The sequence below is a fragment of the Alternaria postmessia genome (genome assembly GCF_024291825.1).
Source record: "Alternaria postmessia strain BMP 2775 chromosome Unknown scaffold_10, whole genome shotgun sequence".
In the NCBI taxonomy this organism is placed as follows: Eukaryota; Fungi; Ascomycota; class Dothideomycetes; order Pleosporales; family Pleosporaceae; genus Alternaria; species Alternaria postmessia.
This window is the reverse complement of record NW_026260083.1, coordinates 221789-240938: the sequence shown is the minus strand read 5'-3', so window position 1 is coordinate 240938 and position 19150 is coordinate 221789. Positions and strand designations below refer to the sequence as shown.

General features: G+C 52.1%; 8 protein-coding genes across 8 annotated transcripts; 3 read left to right on the top strand and 5 right to left on the bottom strand.

The window, feature by feature from the left end:
- Positions 1-423: 423 nt before the first annotated feature.
- J4E82_002541 (uncharacterized protein) lies at positions 424-1010 on the top strand (the record flags this gene model as incomplete). The annotated part of the gene is made up of 3 exons (XM_051728840.1): positions 424-511; positions 600-889; positions 951-1010. The coding sequence occupies 3 exons, from the start codon at positions 424-426 to the stop codon at positions 1008-1010; spliced, it is 438 nt and encodes a 145-aa protein (XP_051591358.1).
- Positions 1011-1566: 556 nt separating this feature from the next.
- J4E82_002540 (uncharacterized protein) lies at positions 1567-2768 on the bottom strand (the record flags this gene model as incomplete). Its single annotated transcript, XM_051728839.1, has 3 exons — positions 1567-1677; positions 1728-2372; positions 2421-2768. 3 exons carry the CDS (start codon positions 2766-2768, stop codon positions 1567-1569), a joined length of 1104 nt encoding a protein of 367 aa, XP_051591357.1.
- Positions 2769-3379: 611 nt separating this feature from the next.
- Positions 3380-5017, top strand: J4E82_002539 (uncharacterized protein; the record flags this gene model as incomplete). The annotated part of the gene is made up of 2 exons (XM_051728838.1): positions 3380-4741; positions 4790-5017. 2 exons carry the CDS (start codon positions 3380-3382, stop codon positions 5015-5017), a joined length of 1590 nt encoding a protein of 529 aa, XP_051591356.1.
- A 656-nt stretch (positions 5018-5673) lies between these two features.
- J4E82_002538 (uncharacterized protein) lies at positions 5674-7530 on the bottom strand (the record flags this gene model as incomplete). The annotated part of the gene is made up of 4 exons (XM_051728837.1): positions 5674-6737; positions 6789-7055; positions 7104-7241; positions 7293-7530. 4 exons carry the CDS (start codon positions 7528-7530, stop codon positions 5674-5676), a joined length of 1707 nt encoding a protein of 568 aa, XP_051591355.1.
- A 1435-nt stretch (positions 7531-8965) lies between these two features.
- On the top strand, positions 8966-9592 carry J4E82_002537 (uncharacterized protein; the record flags this gene model as incomplete). The annotated part of the gene is made up of 1 exon (XM_051728836.1): positions 8966-9592. The coding sequence occupies one exon, from the start codon at positions 8966-8968 to the stop codon at positions 9590-9592; it is 627 nt and encodes a 208-aa protein (XP_051591354.1).
- Positions 9593-11047: 1455 nt separating this feature from the next.
- Positions 11048-12556, bottom strand: J4E82_002536 (uncharacterized protein; the record flags this gene model as incomplete). Its single annotated transcript, XM_051728835.1, has 2 exons — positions 11048-12376; positions 12515-12556. 2 exons carry the CDS (start codon positions 12554-12556, stop codon positions 11048-11050), a joined length of 1371 nt encoding a protein of 456 aa, XP_051591353.1.
- Positions 12557-15298: 2742 nt separating this feature from the next.
- J4E82_002535 (uncharacterized protein) lies at positions 15299-16400 on the bottom strand (the record flags this gene model as incomplete). The annotated part of the gene is made up of 2 exons (XM_051728834.1): positions 15299-15948; positions 16019-16400. 2 exons carry the CDS (start codon positions 16398-16400, stop codon positions 15299-15301), a joined length of 1032 nt encoding a protein of 343 aa, XP_051591352.1.
- Positions 16401-17097: 697 nt separating this feature from the next.
- CYP8 (Peptidyl-prolyl cis-trans isomerase cyp8) lies at positions 17098-18786 on the bottom strand (the record flags this gene model as incomplete). Its single annotated transcript, XM_051728833.1, has 1 exon — positions 17098-18786. The coding sequence occupies one exon, from the start codon at positions 18784-18786 to the stop codon at positions 17098-17100; it is 1689 nt and encodes a 562-aa protein (XP_051591351.1).
- Positions 18787-19150: the final 364 nt, after the last annotated feature.

Sequence of the window (19150 nt, the reverse complement as noted above, 5' to 3'; positions counted from 1 at the left end):
TTTTACAGGCAAGGCATGCACAGACAGCGCTCTCGTAAAAACAGCCAATTCAGTATCCCTCCAACTCTTTCCCTAAACGGATTCCGTTCAGGTGTGTTCGATTCGACCTATCGCTTGTCTCGCAGAAGCAAGACTGATCGAAATTGAGTATAGGCGAGCACGAAAATGTTCAGAGATTTCACTACGAGGAGTTGGTGCACAGGTAGTGAAGGGTGCAGGTGTCATGGTCCAACGTTGGTGGGAAGCACGTGCGGCGGCGCTAGTGGCCCTTATGTCATCACATATTGTGCTAACTTTTTGATAGTAGGGTTATCATCGTCACAAGCAGCTCGAGGCCCAACACCACCAACCTACACCAACGCTCGGTTGTCGCTGAAGTCCATATACATACCAAATCAATCGCACGCTCGGATAACCGCCAAAATGGTCAAGCTCGAAGAGGTCATGGATGAGGAGTTTGTGCGCGAGCAGGAGGGCCCGCATGACGACGATGAGTGGGACACCGACTCTGGTACGACACCACGAACCGCTATCACGGGCTTCTGGCGCATAGAAGAGACCGTTTCGAAGACACTCCAATACTAACTGTAGCGCTATAGAGTCAGACACATCCTCGATCCACTCCGTACAGCCAGACGAATCTCTCTACGAGCGCATTCTCGCCTTACAAGACATGATCCCTGCCAGCACACGCCGTTCCGTCTCTTCAAAAGCAAACACAATCTCTTCATGGTTCAAGAGCGGCCTGAACATGGGCGGCAAGACTCTCTGGGTAGTGAGCACAAGTGCGCTGCTTCTGGGTGTGCCATGGGCATTGGCATACAGCGAGGAGCAGATGATTGTCGAGCAGGAGAGAGCTGAGCTGCAGGCACAGAGGGCGCAGAACGAGGTACGTAGAAACCTGACTTGCTAGACTTGCGCTGTTCAACCTTATGCTAACTCTTTGACAGTTCATGGCTCCCGGTGCGCCGACACCTGGTCAGCCGACAGGCGCGAAGCCTGCTTTGTAGACGACAAAAACTTCGATTTGGCGTTTCGACTGATAGTTGCTCGACCCTGACCATTGAGCTCTTCACACCTGTTTTACTAGGATGGCGGTGCATGGAACGGGGCTGTACCTGTACATAAACGGCGAGATTCTTACGCCGTAACGATCTGTACTATATTTCTCGACTCCACGATAATGTATTGCGTCACATGTTCAACTCGCTAAAAGCAACCTGCTTCATCTTTTTACATATCATTTTTAACGCCCATGGGCTATGCTACTATATGTACAAATGCATCGTCTCGTCTCGTGTCGACTTGCAAACATCTGGCGGCGGAGATGCTTCGCCGAATTCCGGTCTACCAAAGCTCGTATTCCATCAGATGTCAACGTTACGCCTTTTACGTTCATAAATCACTCCAGCCGCGCACACGCAGTACCGTCAATCCGCAGATAGTGGAGACCAGGAAAGCGGGGACGCTGGGATTGCAGACGACGCTCGCCCCAAGAAAGGTGGTAATACAGCAAAGAGAAGAGTCATGGTATTATAGTCGATACATGGATGTGTGGAGAGGCGTTTAGAAGGGGATCGAGCCGGCTGACATTGCGACGCCCTGTTGTTCTTGCTGTTCCATGACTGCCTCGTCGGCGGCTTCTATCGCAACGGCCAGACCAAGCTTAGCGGCATTCTGTGCTACCGTCAGTATTGATAGTCAGACTTGAATTCTACAAAACTTACCGCTTTGTGGTCAATTTCACCTGAGAAGGTTACACGGATTGGCGGCGCAATCATCTTCTCCAACAAGCACGACACCTTACCCTGGTTGTCTATTTGTGCCCTGTATGATGACTGACGGAAATCGTACTTGGCACCGATAGTTACGTTACCCTCCTTCTGCGGTCCAGCCATAGGCCCTCCGGGGCCAATTCCAGCAAATGCGAGGTTGCAGTTGATGCCAGTCTCAACCTTGTCTGTAAGTCTGCGCCAGTATGAAGCCTCCAATACACCACGGTCGGGGATGATCTGACCACATGCCATCCAGTCGACAGCCCGGTAGCGTGCCGCGTACGAGACATTCAGCTCTGGGGGGTATGCCATAGCCGGGCGGGTCCAGAAAGCGTCGATGCCGAGCGAAAGCTTTGGTGTAACAGCCTGTAGATAGCTGGCCATGAGCATACCAGTAATGCCACCGTCGAGTAGGGAGGGGTTGACAGCCTTCAGCGAAGCAGAGAAGTCGGCGCCAGTGTAGTCGTTTTCGAGCGAAACCATGTTGCCTTGCGATGTGAGCTGAACAGCGGTCTTGGTGACAAACGCCGACGTCCAGCGCCAGTTGAAGCGACCGGAGAAGGCAAGCTCGTTATCTAGGTTTCCTTGCATGAATACCTAGAAAAGTCAGCAAACGGAAGGCTGCCGACGATCTGAGCAACAAACCCTTGGTGATCCGTAGAGAACCATGTAGGAGTATGGCGGCATAACCTGCGATCCCATGGACAACGAGTGTGCAACCTGGAATAGCGGGGCGGCGCTGAAGGCCTTGGTGAGCTCGGCGCGCAGACCTGAGAAGCTGGAGTTGTTCAGGAAGACATCGCGCTGGACTTCCCTCGCAATGTTTTCGACTGTGCCCGGGTTGCTGAGGCCCAATGCTTCTCTCCGCTCTTGGAATGCATCGTATACGTTTAGAAATTGTGCGAATGGACCGGTGTTGGCGGCGCGAGGTCGTGATAGGATATCGGCGACAGCTTGTTCCTGCGCTGGGTTGAACTGCAGCGGGGTGGCCATGGTGAATATATACGCCGAGTCAAACTAGGAGCTCCCAAAAAAAATGTGGGAGAGCTTGCACAGGATGGGATGGAAATGGCAGCGAACGGTTGGAGGGCGATGTTGGGTCGCATTCGCTAGCATGACGATATCGAACAGAAATTCTAAAGCCGTCACGTGACATGACCCAATGACGCTAGAGCTTATCAGATCTCTAGCATCCAAGACATGCCGCCCGTTGATACCATGGTTGCTTTTGTGACCCTTGACTACGAAATCCCGCAAAGTGCTGCCTGACTATCCCCAGACCTATCTGCGACACTGTTTCGTGGAAGTTGCTGCACTTGACTGTTACGGGTTGTCGCACCTTGTTTGCTGACATCTCTCGGCAAACGCTATCAACGCCGGAACCTTGGAACTGTGACCTTGAACCGAACGCAACTCTACTTCATTGACATCCGACCATTTCTCTTCCTGTGCGCTTTGCACTTCTTCCCTTTCCGTCAATTGATCATCTCGACCTGACGATTTTGCAATCATGGATACCCTACTGTGAGTACCATGACCCCACTTCCCGCAGCAATGTGAAAGTACCAACGCTGCACACCTCCTGAATAGAACATTCACTCAAGATGACTAGTACTGCAGAGATATACGCAAACTCACCCCGCTTCCGGCGGCGGTCGAGTACTTTCGTCGACGCAATCCACGATCTACCTACCAAAGAGGAAATGGCCCCAGCCCAACTCTATAGTACAGAATCAGGCCGCCTTTTCCATTCCGGTCGAATAGTCATCGCCACCTGCGGACTGCCAGCTCGGGGAAAGACACACACATCTGTTGCCTTAGCCCGCTACCTGCGATGGCTGGGTGTCAAGACGCACGTGTTTCATCTTGGCGATTACCGTCGCGCTACGCTAGGCCCGGAAAACGATGTGCCCGACGATTACTTCTTCCTCAATGCATCGCCACAATCTGTTTTGCTACGCAATAAGATCTTGAAAAAGTGCCGTGAAGACATCTACCACTTCCTGGAAAACGACAAGGGCCAAGTGGCCATCTACGACGCTGTAAATGCCATTAGCCAAGGTCGCAGATCGTTGGCCAAAGAATTTGCCAAGAATGGAATCCAGACAGTCTTCATCGAATCACATTGTACCGATGAGCGCATCATCCAAGAGAACGTCCGTCGTGTCAAGATCTCTTCACCGGATTATCAAGGATGGAAGGACGAGGATGCTGTCCACGACTATCTGGCACGTATCAATGCACGGATACCACACTTCGAGACCATGGAGGAGCCTGATTTACATTGGATCAAGATGATCAACGCTGGCGAGAGAGTGGTAGTGAACAACTGCGCATTCGGATATCTCTCGCAAAGAATAGTCTTCTATCTACTCAATCTCCACATCAAGTCACGGCAAACATACTTTGCTCGAGCCGGGACCACGCGAGAGGAAGATTCTTACAAAGCAGATGCAAGCCTCTCACCAGAAGGTCATGAATACGCTAAGAAGATGAGTGAGGTGCTCCTGAAGTACCGCGAAGAGGAGAAGCAGAAGCTGATTGAGTCGGGAGCAACCGATGCCTCCTTGAAGCCACTGACAATCTGGACTTCCACACGTCGAAGGACTGTCCAAACGTCAGAGGTTCTGGCTTCTATGGGCTACCGGGTTAGGCAGCGATCGCAAATGAGCCAGATGAATCCTGGTGTATGCGAGAAGATGTCAGAGGCCAAGATCCGCGAAGAGTTCCCTGATGAAGTTACCAAGCACGAAGCAGACCCTTACCACCATCGGTATCCGCGCGCAGAGTCGTATCACGACCTTGCCGTACGCATGGAACCCATCATTCTAGAACTTGAGCGTGAAGAGAATGACCTTCTCATCATCGCTCATGAGTCTGTCCTTCGTGTACTTTACGGGTACCTGATGGCATGTAATGCGGCCGACATACCCAAGCTCGAGTTTCCTCGCGATGAGATCATTGAGGTAATCTTTATCCAGAATTCTTTTTTTCCATAAACTAACATCATCTAGATCATACCCTCATCCTACAACAACGTGGCAAAACGCATCAAGATTCCTGATTTACCTGAATCGATGGTTCCCGGAAGCCCCGAAGATATCAAGATCCCCGTCCCCCCAAGTGGCGCTGTAAGTCCACTATCTGGCATGGGTACTCCTCAAGCCGGTTCCGGCACTGCGACACCTCAACATGGCATCCAACCTCTGAATCTGAAGTCACATATTAATCCCTCTTCGTGAGCAGGTGCGGTATCGATGCCGGTACGGTGCTACATTCGACAATGAGCGAGCAAGCCAACAAACGGACTTTGACCCGATTTGAGGTTTGAGGAACCAGTATCTCAACATTGTGGGATGTCAAAGGCAGCAAATGGGCTTGTGGACAAGAGGTCAGGTTTTTGGCATGGATACATCAATAGGGCACTTGTCTGGGCGTTGGGGTGCGGCGTGTTGAAAACCATCTTTATCCTACACTATAGCTTCTTGGCCTGTCATTCGATATCCATATGAACACGAACCTGCAAACCTGCTTTAACCCACTATGCTTCTTGTCATTATGCAAATGCGAGTAAATCCTGAAATTGCTATTGGATGACTCAGTAATGAATGCTGTCTTCATACCCAGCCCATGATGACCTACAATCTCTTGTTCGTCTCCATGGTCATATATAAGCTTCGAGTTCTACGGATAGCGACGATACAGACTCAGCAGCAACATCGTTTGGTCGTCCACCGTTCCCCCATCAAGGCCATATTCAAGAAGCCTTCAACGATATTCCAAGGAGCTCAGACTTCTCTGCCAGCCCAGGTGAGCCACATCGCTTACTTATCGCCTAGGTAGCGCACCCCGATATAGTGTCAGTTCAGACGGGATCAGGAACGGTTTCAGTGATAGCTTACTCATTTCCCCATCCCTTGTCGATAGCCCACTGCCATCCACCCCAACCATCATGATCGCGGGGACGTACTCGGAACGGCTCACCCTCTCGCACACTAGGACAATTCCAGCGATCGCCTAGTCCAATGCCATGAAACTGCATACCGTACCGACTCCCGTCTGTCTGACCGGGTGTAAGAGGGCGCTCGTCGCAGGGCAGCTCAGGTAGATCGAGGTCGAAGATATCGGGAAGAATAGCGAGGAGGCACTCCATCTCTGCGTCAGTTTCGTGAATGTCAGCGTATGTGGGAGGATAGTGGCCTGCGAAGATGTCGAAGGGAGGCGAAGGAGATGGGGCAGGAGGAGAAAACCTCAAAGCAAGGGGATGGGAGGGCTCTCCGAACTGCAGCATGTACTGTGACATAGACGATGTAGCGGGAGGAGACCAACGCTCCGGCGTGCCATTCTGCGTGAGCGGAGCGTTGCGAGCGAAAACACTACGTCTGGGTGGACTGCCGAGTTTCTGCCTGTAAACTTCTGCTGGGGTGGGCCAAACCATAACGTCTTCTGCATGGACCTGCCTTGTTGATGGCATATCCATTATGTAGCTGGGTAGGGAACCTACAGACTCGGGCTGATACGGTGGACGTCGGGGTATGAAATTCGCATCATCGGGGTATATATCGGCATCTGAAGGCTCGGGACCTTGATCGGTGCGCTTGATACGGGGAAGTGCTCTTGGACGGTAATGCCTAGACGGTCCACGTATATGGCCATGGTATTGCGCATGGTTGATGGAATTGAGATCACTAATTCTTCGCAGTTGTCTAAGTCCTGCAGGACCAGTGGGTATTTGCCGAACTAGGGACTCCGTAGCCACTGGGTTGACTGAGCTATGCTCCTCTGCGAAGATCCTGCGAGGGCGTTCTCCAGTAAAGCCAGGAGGCGGAGGCACTAGTCTCGTAAGTTGACGCTCAACACCTGCACGTTCTCCCGAATACATATCACGACCATCGCCCTTGAGGCCCCGAGGCGTGTTAAAGACGTCGTTTAAGAGTACACTCTTGCCGTCCATATATTGGGCTAAGGCGTTAGCGGTCAACGGCTTGTCCAGCGCCCGCCCTATGAGCTTACCAAAGAGATCTTGAGGCAAAACTTCAGAGCCGCGTGACTTGTGAGAGCGGGCTGGTGAGTCCACGTTGGTGCCTCTCTTCTGGATGCTGGGTAGACCAAGTCCCGCACTCAGCTCGTCGACGCCTGGGGCGTTAGAGTCTGAACGGAGTCGCCGCGTAAAGAAGGGGCTATTTGCAGTGTATGCCATGGCAAAGTTCGAGGAATCCTCGGAAAAATTGCTGCGAAAGTCTGCACTAGGTCGATCTTGATTCAAGGCGATATGGTGATCTATTAGGTTAGCATGAGATCTTGGTATTGTGATGGTGCTGGTCTCACCTTGTAGCATTTCTTGCAAAGAGTTCAGTGGCATATCCTTCTGATCCGGTAACTTCCTCTGCATCCATACAGCGTTGACCTCTTCGTAGCCTTGATAGTTCGGTCGCATGTCTCTAGCAGGGCGAAAAGGCGAGTCTTCTGCACACAAGTCAGTCTTATGTGGTGAGTTCGACGCGGATGAAGACTTGCCGTCGAACGTATCTGACATCTTTGCTTTCTGTCGCGGACTGGTGGGAGGAGTTGGTCCTGCAGGCCCAGTGAACATGCTAGTCTCGGCGGTCGTCGGACTGAAAGTTGGTGCCTCTGGATTGAAAGAGCCAGACCTCCGAGATATTTGTGGCTGCTTCTGCTCCATGTCGCGCTTTTTGACAGAGTTGCTGTCAATGGAGCGTTGCTGTAGGGACGTGAGATAGCTGCGCATGAGCATAATCCTTATACCTATCTACGACAGTGAATGCGGCAGTGACCTGCGATTTCAATCGCCCGTCACCTTCGTTTATGAGCGCGGCCTGTCGTCAAACTGACTTTGAAGTCTCACTGTCAACAGTGATATGGTAGTAGGAATCTTGCAATGAGCGACCGAGTCAAGACATGCGTACGCTGTTGTGCATATCCAGAGAAGTCGGTGTTGGCGATATCATCGCAGCAAGCAGCCAAGACTATTATTCATTGATCTCACAATTCCAGTATCATGCCGTCCAAGTGAAGGTGAATGCAAAGCGACATACTAGCGTGGCTAGCGCTCGCTGCGAAAGCAAAGGTAGCCTCCATACTGGACAACGACAACGGTACATGGTGAAGGCTATAGTCTGGGTGGCGAAGCATGTTTCTAGCTTCCCATGTCAGCTGCAACATTTCCACGTCGGCTTCCGCGCTTTTATGATGTCTAAGACCCCCACGAAATCAGTCAGCAGTGCGGGTGTTAAAGGAGCTAAGTAGTGCACGGACAAGCTCCATAACTGCTCGCGTGTAACTTTTGGGACAGCGGGCCAATCAGAGCAGAGGGCGATGACGCCCTGACGCGCCTCATTCAATGGGCTGGAGTGTAACTTACATTTAAAATCTCGCACTACACACCCCTTCGCGCCTGTTGCATTCATACTACAAGCCTTTCTTCACAGGTCGACAGCTCTCTGCTCACATTCCCAGTTCCTCGCTAATCCGTGGTTCACCACAGCAAGCGACCCCATCTTTTTCCGCAACCATAATGCACACTAGTTCCACCTGTATAAATCGACAAATACATCAGCCAGACCACAGCCTTCAATATGCCGATGATGCTCAGTCCCGACACGTTGCTGTTCTCAACTAGCAGGAAACGGCCGTTTACTCACTCACCATATGGTCACCAGACTAGGATCGCCACTCAATGTCATCATGAAATCCACCCCTCCAACCCACCACATACCCCCAGGTGTCCCAAGTGCACTATTTCCCTAGCCAGAGGAAAGTCCGACGTCGCACTGAAGGAGCTGGCAGCCGAGGGTGGATTGAGGCCTCTAGAGCACATGCGCAACCGGCGGTGGAACTTAGCAAGAATAGGGTATCTGATAGCGAAACAGCGGCTTGAGAGGACCCGCCTGACCGATCAGTTACGCTGGGAACGTGAGCGGGCGTGGGACGAGGCTCATCAACGGTTCGACACCCACAATGTCCAGGCAGCAGTCCTGTCCCCAAATCCTTCTTCGTGCCCAGCTTGTGACTCTTTGGTGGCGTCCTACCCGACAACAATGCCTGAGGCTCAAATCGCCCAATATGTGGCTTGGTGGGAGAAATCAGGCGCTCTTGCCAACTCGCACGCACTTGTGCATGTGCATAGGCATCGGACACCATTACGCTCGGGCAACCAGAACCCTATCCATATGCAAGCCGAAAGAGAAAACTCGAAATTGCGCCAGATAATTCAGACCGTGCGCAGGTCCGTACAAGAAAACAAACAGCTCCAGCTAGCCTGGGAAATCCGGCAAAAGAACGAGGCAGCAATACGTCGCAAGCACGGTTTGGGCGATTGCTACATAGCCGCCGATTTCTGGAAAGAGCCAATATCCGGCTGTTTTAGTCGACGTGCCCATCAAAACCAAAAAGACCAGATCCGTATGGCAGAGCGACGCGCACGCGGTGGCACCGCGCGACCCAGACTACCACGCAGCTCACTGTCCTACTCAGAGACAACGGAAGACTTGAATGTCGAACCAGGCTTTGAGGAAACACTGAAACAGAAAGAAGACAGAGAGGAATGGGAGCGTTTGGTCAAGAAGGCTGCAGGAGAAATTGGGTACCTTTACTTTGTTGGTGGTGGTTTTGGTGTCGATCGCTTGGCGATGTGGCGAGAGGATTTTGACAAAAGTAATCCGTATCTCGTGGAGAGAAACCAACCTCCCCATTCACAAACAGTACGCGGTGAAGACGTTCAGGAATACAGAGAGGCCAATGAGGAGGACTGGGACGATGAAATGGACGTGGATGAGATGGATGTTGATGACGCCTAGGAGGAGGATGATACATTGTGTCCTTCATATACCGCTTAAATTAGTAACTGTATAGTTGTATAAGATACAAAGCGCCTCGATCATGAAATATCGGTGTTGGGAGAGTCTCCTTAGTACGCGGTAGGATGCCGTGCGAGTGGGAATCGGGTGACCTGACATGGCTTATGGGGCAATCGTGGTCAAGGCTTTAGTCGGCTCACTCCAGCGAGCCTGGACTACGCCTCAATGCGTGGGTGACACCAAGACAGGAGATGAACGGATGGCGCACAAAGCGTTGAGCATGCCAATGCGGCTGGAAAAGCTTGTCCAGCGCTAGCCTATCCGAGCTTACAACCTGTCGATCAAGCATGGGTGCGAGATCAATGGGTGGCATATGGAATCTAACGTACAAGTATACCGTGCGCTCCGCACTATGACTAACTACTTCTATTGCACTCTGTAGTATGCGGGACCTTATTTACCTACGGTATCATATCATAATGCGACTGTATACAGCATACATGCACTCATGGTGTAGCTCAAGAAGCACGAGCTCTTTCATCTGCTGCCTGCACGCTCTCGTCATGACCAGGCAACTCATGTACATGGTCAATACCTTGAATCTCCGTAGTGCCTACTTCGTGGGCATTTTCCACAGTCTCCAGTTCTGACCTTTCCTTATTCATTGCCTCGTGCGTACTTGTAGCTGCATCAAGTTCAGTTCTCTCTTTTCCCATGGCTTCAGCCCAAGGTTTGTGATCGCCGTGTAATTCTGCTTTATCGTAGGTATGGCCTCCCATCGAGGCCTTGCGTCGAAAAGGCCCCAAGCGCCTTTTCCAGGCGATGGTGAAAAGTAATGCTGAAAGGGCTGCGATGCCTGCACCTACACCGATTCCAGCATATGCAGCTGAAGAGGGGCTTTTAGAGTTGTTCGGTGGTGGAATTCGAGGTGGATCCGAGGTTTGAGGCGTGGAAGATGATGAAGTTATTGGTACGATATACGCAGAGCCGCCATCAGGATACGCTTGACTAAGGCTGGAATTCAGGCGCTCGTAGTCCACCGTAATGTATGTCTCCTGCAGAAATGTTCGGCCCAGCATGTATTGCTCCGGGCTAGAAGCTCTTTTCAGTGGAAAGTAGTACGTGGAGGTGTTTACAAACGGGAACGTGAGCCTAAGATCGAACGCCGAATATGGAAGAGTATAATTTCTTGATGAATTTCCATCTGTGAGAGAGAATCGTACCTCAGGGCTCTCACTTAGCAGTCGTGCATGCGTGGTACCGTTGACGAGATACAGCTTCAACGAGTCGTTGCAGATCAGTCCGAAAGCCGTCCAGCAGTGGTGTGTTCGCCCCCATGAGTTGATAAGCGATAATGGGTGCTCAGCCTTGTCAACCTAGCTAGTAGAAAAACGTGGCGCAAACATGTATTCATTCTTCCATGTACAAGGGTATGTAGACTCACAAAAATTCCTACTACAGCTCTCTCCTCTTCCTCGCCTCGTCCTCCCCTTCAGCCACCTCGCCAGTTCTCTTCAAATCCACAAACTCGCCCTCTTCCTCTAAAGCATCTACATCGCCCTTAGCCTTGGCCTTCTCTAGCTCTTCTGCTTCCCTCTTATCAGCCTCCTTCTGCATCTGCTCATCTACTTCTTGTCTTTCTACAATCTCTGCTTCTTCACCAACCTCCCCAGTCAACGGTCCCTCACTCTCCTCGTACCAATCTGTGGATTCTGTCCATTCGATGATCTTCTCCTTGGCCGTCTCGCTGAGAGTATAGTAACCGGGGTTGTTTCGAGGCTCGAACATTGAAGTGTGCGCCCAAGTCTCCGCCGTGGCCTTGTCGTTTACAGCAGGCATGAAGAAGTTCTTCAGAGGCCCTTTGGGTAGGTTGCAGAAGGTGCGGTCTTTTCCGGCGACTTTGCCAGTCCAGCCGTGTTCCTTGTTCTCGCTGTTGATGGCATGGCCAAGAGTGGTGTACATGTTACAAAAGCCAAGGTCCTGGCTTGTAGTGAGCTTTGCAATCTTCTCGAGTCGCTTTCGCATCTCTTCAGGGCGGGCCAGGACTCCGACGAATTCCAGATGTGATGTAGCCCATGTGACGCCCTGAGTTATCTGGTCTTTCTTCATATATGCCGCCGCGCCGCCTGCTGCTATGGCACCCGCTGCACCGGCGAACATGGCTACTTTGCCGTAACGCTGCCACATGGGTGCTGCTGCTGCGTCTCCAGTAGATGAGGGTGCTGGGAGCATCTTGCTCGTATCGACAGCACTGGATGCAGTGTCCTTGCCGCCCCATCCAAAAGCGCCCGCAAGACTGTTGTATGCCGAATATGCCGAGCTTGCTGTGTTCCAATGCTTCTCGGCGCCATGAGCCACTACGCCAGGTGCTATACCGAGGTATGGTGTGTCGAAGGCGAGAATGCCCTGTATGTACGGGAACATGAGCATCGAATGGTCGGCAAGCGATGACGCAGAGCCAGTTTGCGAGTTGGACTGCGAATGTATCGGCTGTTCGGCGAGGATGGAGAGGAGCGTCTCAGCCGCAACGATGCCGCCCATGGAATGGCCTACGAGTATCGTGCGCACAGAAGGGTCAACTGTGGGCGAAGGGGTCGAGTTGGCGACCTCGAGGTCTATGACCTTGTTCTGCAGCCATTCTTTGAAGCGACCGACACACTCGTGTAAGTCGCCTCGCGTCTCGAACTGGGGGTACGTGATGGTGAGGACGGTGACTTTGGGCAGCGCATGCTGGAGGAGCGCCTTCACGTGGCTTGGAAATGTCCGGAATGTCTCATCTCCGCCCTGTACACGATGTTAGCATGGCACTCGTCCTCTATGTCAAATAGCGACGTGTTGCATTGCCCATGGCTGGACCTGAGACACGCAGACACGACCCTGGAGATGACGTAATGCGCCTGTCGCGCGCAAGACACAACATACCTTGAATCCGTGGATGAAACACAGCAATAACGTCTTCCTCATGGTCCTCGACTGTGCTCCTGCATGGTGGGGCCAAGTTAGTCGAAGGCCGACGATAAGTCTACTCGCGGCGGGAAGGCGATTACGTCTGGGGTGCAGCTACCTTCGCTTACCTTGCAGGGGGTGGTGGGGGGTGGACTGGCCGGAAGGTTCCATTACCGTAGACCACAACGTATGACGCTAATTTGATAAGATTGAAGGAAGACCGATGGTCGAGAGGTTGAGTAATCGTGCACACTTGATTCTTCGTCTTGTACACATTTTGTTACTATGAGCGCTCTGGTAGTTGACCATAGATGCTACACGAGCATTCTGTGACACGCTCAACTGGTCGTGACTCTTCTCCGTCGCTCCGACAATGCGGGTATAGTACAAAAATTCCAAGTTCCAACGCCATATCGTGAGCCATCTCGGCAATGCATCAATATCAGAAAAAGAAAAAGAAAGACTGCTGCGCGGCTATGAACTCGCAAGCAACGCGACCGCTATCCCGCATAGACTCGCTATCGATATCTCCAAAGTTCTGAGCTGTGATGAAGCACCCACAGCAACGACGTCAAACGGCGAACCACCACCGGAGTCAGCGTTCGATAGTTGCGCGTTGGGTGCCTGTGTCGCCTGCGCAGTGTCTGTGGGCGGGATGACTGAAGCTGTGAATGTTCCCGTAGCGTTCGGATCCAGGACCAAGCCACCCGTTGATGAACTCGAACTTGTCGTTTGTGCGGAGCTCGTCGGTTCCTCGTCTCCGTCTTCCGCGTCCGTGTTTGAACTTGATGAGGTTGATGTTGCTTGGATGGCTGAATTTGTGAAGCTTGTAGTGGTCAAGACCGCCTGGGTGCTCGTCGCTTGCTCCGATGTTTTCGTATCTGTCTTTCCCGCACTCTCACTTGAAATCGTTGTAATTGTAACCCCCGGACAAAGGCTCTGAATACCCAGTCCGTTCTGGAAGACCCCGATGATGCTCAGCTCGCCCGCATCGACGTTCGCACACTTGTCCTTGACGCTCTCTGCGATCGCCGACAGGCCCCGCACACAGGCAGCGGAACAGGTTGCGCCCGATTTGAAGTCGTCGGCTACGCATCCAGAGATGGAACTGGTGTAGACGGCGTTGCAGGATTTTGGCAGGTTGTCAATCCGCGGAATGAAGGACGCAAGTGAGACTGTTGTAGCCGACGATGTTGACGCGAGAACGAGCGCCAGCAAGGCTGCACGTAATGAAGATGAACCCATCGCGAGTGATGTGTAGGTATTTGGAAGTTGGGTTGGGTGGACCCGTAGGTCTCGAATGGAGACAGGAACGTGGCCCAGGAAAGCCCAAGTGCCAGTCTTCAATGCTTGTCCACGAAGCTTGGATGCCCTCGTGGAAAGATGTCTTCCGGATGTGCTGAGACGACTGGTGTTTGGGTTGGCGGTATGACGTTGGTCCGACAGCGGGATCTGTTTGCGTCGTGTGAAATACCGAGTTATGCTGCCTGCCAACTGCGCTGGAAATTCTTTCACTGTGATGTCCCGCTGACTGTGCGTTGCCGTAGACAACCAAATTCCAAAGCTCTTGCTGTCAACCTTCCCAGAGCGTTGGTGGTGCGCGCCCACTTGGCATGCAATTCAATGTCGAGGGAAATGTTTCGACACAATGGTGTAACTACGCTGCGTAGATGGGCCAATAACCTCTTTGTCTATACCAGCACTACCCGGAACAGCTGCTGTAAGGAACGTGAGTGATGCAATGCACAAACGAGTGAACGACTGTTGTTTCTTCCTGGCGCCAGGCCTGCAAAAGAACGACTTGGAGAACTACTCCGAAACAAAAACTGATGGGGTAACAAGGCGCACAGCGTTAAGAAAGGAAACGTTGTGCAAAAGGAAAGAGAGGAGAAAAGAGGAGAGCCGTGATCTTCGTGATATTCAGTCACTCAACAACCAAATTCAGGCAGAGTTGGCACCTGCTGCGGGACCCGCCACATCTTAAGGTAGATCTACAAGGACACCCGTCCTATCCGCTTCCAAAGAATCCCTACCTTGCCTTGCCTCATCATAGCCTAAGCGGGTAGCCACGAGACCAGCAGTCCCTGTACAGCTATGTGAGTGTCGCAAGTGGCCGATATTGAGTTTTCTGAAACAACGGGGTTAGTGCCGTCGCTGCGTTGTAGCCGCCCATTCGCTGAGCGCGACAGCGCAGGCGTTACATGTCACGACCGCGCTTCAGATGCAGGTACCCGGAGCAGAACAGGAGACGTTGGTGAGAGGTGTGTGTCGCGCGTGTACTTGATTGAGCTGCTTGAGCGGCTGCGTGTGGAGTGGTGGGCGAGGCGCGAACCACCGTGGCATGAAGCCGGACGGTTATGGCGGCTGCATGTCTGTGGCGCGAGACTGCCCAGGTGCGTTCGCACGTGGAGCACAAGTGCCTAGAACAGAAAAGCTACATAGATGCGGACTTGGCTTCCTTGGGATGTACGTATGATGGTTTGACGTGTGTGTGATGGAAATATCTTTCACTGGGCTACCTTGATGGCCGCTGTACTGGCTTTTAACTGCCATCCTGCCGCTACCTTGCACGCAAACCTCCATGATCCCAGAACACCCAGAGTTTATGTATGCGGGGCACAGTGTAGTACAGTATCGCGCATGAACTGCAATTGTTTCATTGTTTTGTTAATTTCTTCAGCTATAGTTCCAACCTTTCTTTGTCCGCGCCGTTGGCGCTTTGGCGTCCAAGCTGGATTCGCGCATTGCTTCTTGCTGATCCTACTCCATGACGATTACGCTTCTAAACCGCACCTTTCCACTCTCCATGTGTTGAACTGCATCTTCCACCTTGTCGAATGGAAATTTCTCAATCATACACTTCACACCCTGTTTCTCAGCGAAGTCGATTGCTTCTTCGCTATCCAGTGCGTGTCCTGACGGCCATCCATGGACTGATTTGCCCTTCATGATCAAGCTCACGGTGTTGACAGGTATGTCGCCCACAGGCGCGAGAACAAGCAATTTGCCCAAAGACCCCAGCCCTTCGACCAATGGCCCTATGATCTGCGGATTCGGTGCCGTAACAACGATAAGACTTGCGCCACCCATCTTTTGAAGTGCCTCGGCTGCGCTCTCTTTCGAAGTGTCAATATAGTCTGTTGCTCCGAGCTGGAAAGCAAAGTCCTTCTTGTTGTCCGAAGAGGACACAGCAACGGTACGGTAGCCCATTTTGCGAGAGTATTGTAGTGCAAGATGACCTAGGCCACCAAGCCCTTGTACGGCAACAGTGTCACCTTGTTGGATATTCATCTTGCGTATGCCATTGAAAACTGTAACGCCAGCACAGAGTAGCGGAGCGTATTCGGCGGGGTTTGCATTGGCAGGAATGCGCACTGCAGCCTCGCTGCGAAGGGTACAGTATTCGGCATCTAGTTTTGCATCATGTCAGTTCGTCGTCTTGAATCACACAGTATTCGCCAACAGAAAGGTAAAGCTTACATCCACCATCCCTACTAACCCCATTAACAAGCTCGTTCTCACACATCTGGAACAGTCCCTTGTTGCATGCCTTACACGCACCGTCGTGTGCACCATGCCATCCTCCGCCCACTCGGTCTCCAACCTTCCACTTCTTTTCACCATCACCAACTGCCACTACCTTTCCAATGACTTCATGTCCTGGGACGCGAGGGAAGACGTTTTCACCCAGATGGCCCTGTTGGAGGAAGCTATCAGAGTGGCAGATGCCACAGGCAAGCACTTTGACCAGAACCTCGCCCGCCTTGGGAGCAGAGATGGGGACTTCTTTAATAGTCCATGGCGCACCGGCTTTCTCAATGACGACAGCACGACAGGAAGACGGGATATCAGATGAAGACATGATGTTGCTCAGTGTGCGTGCGGGTACATGTAGGTGAGAAGGAGAACGTGCGGTTTCCTTCAATTCTAGTGCGAAGTTGTTTGGAATGCAGAATAGTCAAGTTGGCGCTCGTTCGTGATGTCAATGAGCTGAGGTAGGCGCGACCTAGCCCTCTTTATCAATACCTCCGTCATGCACCTATGCATACATCATCCTTATCACCGATCTGCTTCCCCGCAGCGACCAACAACCGGAATTGAGAACCATTTCGCAACACTTGGTTCAACGCTCTGTGTATACAACTAGGGGCACAACCCAAATATGGCTACCCATGTCTCAGCCGTGTACACCCCTCTGCTCACCATCAGGCCGAGTATCCCCACGATTAATAGTCTAAGTAAGTTGTTCTCTTGCGTGCCGATTGGAAGAAAGCGGTGCGCCTAATAGGACTTAGGCTAACGCCGACGGATTCAAGACTATCACACAAGTATACTCATACTATATGTGTGTAATCAGCAAGTTACGGCGGGTGTTTTCTGTGTATGCTGACGTAGCGCGGGGTTTAGCGGGATTTAGACACCTTCTGCAGTTGCTTAACAGCGAGACACATGCAACCGAATCTGGAACAGTCTGGATCACAAGTCAGACGGGTTGGGGGTATCATTTCCTAAGCTATCTAGCATCCAGTCTAGAACTTAAACATGGACTCGTGAACGCCTCACCAGGCATCAAAGTTACCGAAACCACCTGTCTTGGCCTTCTTCTTAACGGGTGCTACGTCCTCCTCGTCGTCCACATAGCCGACTATCTCATCAGCATCCTGTTCTTGCATTTCCTGTTTCGCGGCTTGCAGATATTTGCCCACACCGAGACCTTCTCCAGTACCATTGTCCACTGTACCATCTGCGCGTATACGTTTGCCTGTCCACGTAGTCTTGTCGTCGGCTGTACCGCCTTGTCGTTTGATCTCTTCAGCCTCTAGTTCTTTGTTTTCCTTGTCCTTGCGCTCCTTCTGCCATTCTTCGAAGGGATCTACAAAGACTACCACATTAAGAATTTCAATGTCATCGACAGGCTTGTCCTTCTCGCCTACTTCCGCAATCTCCATGGATCGCAACGTTGTGTCTAGACCACCCACTACTCGCGCGAAAATAGTATGTTTGCGGTCGAGATGTGGAACAGCGCGGTACGTGATGAAGAACTGGCTTGTGTTGGTATTCTTGCCCTTGTTCGCCATGCTGAGTACACCTCTGGCGTTGTGCCTCTCCGGTCCTTCGAACTCGTCTTCAAAAGGCTTACCCCATATACTCTGTCCGCCTCTTCCAGTGCCTGTCGGGTCACCGCCTTGTATCATGAAGCCCTTGATATTCCTGTGAAAGATGGTGTGGCTGTAGTATCCCTTCTGTGCCAACTTGACAAAGTTCCATACCGCGCGCGGCGCGTATTCGGGGAGGAGTTCGACGTTAAGGTCGCCGAGTGAGGTGGATATCCGCGCATAGCCCTTGTTCTTTATGCGCTTCGGCTTGAGCATGTAGTCTTCGTCGGAGAGGAGGGCACGCTCGCCGGAGGTATGCGGCGTGACGCCCGTCGAGGTAAAGGAGGCAGCAGCTTTGCCTGAAGTGTACACGGCAGCGTTGTATGCGGGTTTCTTAGGCTCTGTGGATGTCGATGCTGCTGTGCCATTCCTGGATAAGTTGGCAAGCGCCTTGGATGTGGTTCCGCCTTGCTCCTTGATCTTCCTGTTTTCACGCGCCTTCGCGACGGCCTCTTTCGCCTTGAGAATCTTGGCCGCGTTTCCCAGAGCTTCTTTGTTGACACCGCCCTCAGCATCTGCCACTACTGTTTCTCCATCCTTGACATGCTTGTATGAGCTAAAGTCTCTTGACTCGATGCTTTGAGGGTCCTGGAGAGTTATGATGTCCTTTCGCGTGAACGGGTCGTCGCTGACCAGATCTTGCCAGTTCTTCGCCTTGATGTTCAATCTCTCGACCGTGTCCCACGCAAAGACATTGCCGCTTTTCCTCAGCGCAACGATATGGGTGTTGTCTGTAAAGACCTTGTATGTGACGGGATCTACGTATTCGCCGTCCTCGTTCTTGGTGAAGTTCAGCGTGATGAGGTCGGCGCGCTTCAATGGCGTTCCGTCGACGGGATTCGTATCGGGGTGTTTAGACAGCCATGTGAGGATGTGGGTGAGATCGAAGATGGTGCCCGACGACGTGCATACGGGATCGGTGAAAGGCTGGAGCGAGACGGCGCAGTAGTTGAAGGGGAGGCGCTTGAAGGTCGACGACAGGCCGGCAGCGGAAGCTCGATTGGCGCTGTTTGCGCCGCGCGCATTACCGAAGGCGTCCGACGACGACCACTCCGAGTGTGTGATGTACAATTTGTCGGTTCCTTTCCCCATGCTGAATATACGTAGCGCTGGAAGATGTCGTTCAATGGGTATTGCGTGAGGCGCAAAATGTCTGTAGAGGTGACGCGCCGGCGATCAACCACCCTAGCGCGGCTCCACATGAGGATCCACTCGTACAGTACTCTTGTCTCAACGACTTTATCCGTAAACCTCACTCAACGCGAATTCTCGGTTCAAGTCCCCAGAAATGGCCGACTACAAGGAGCCAACTAAAACCATTGTCAAGGAGGTAAGCGGTGTCTTCTGAGACCCAAATTGGATGTTGCAAGAGTGATAACTAATGCTTGGAGGGCACCGCTGCAGGCAATGCTATTCTACTCTATTGTTTTCTTGATAGTTGTTAGTCATTCACAGA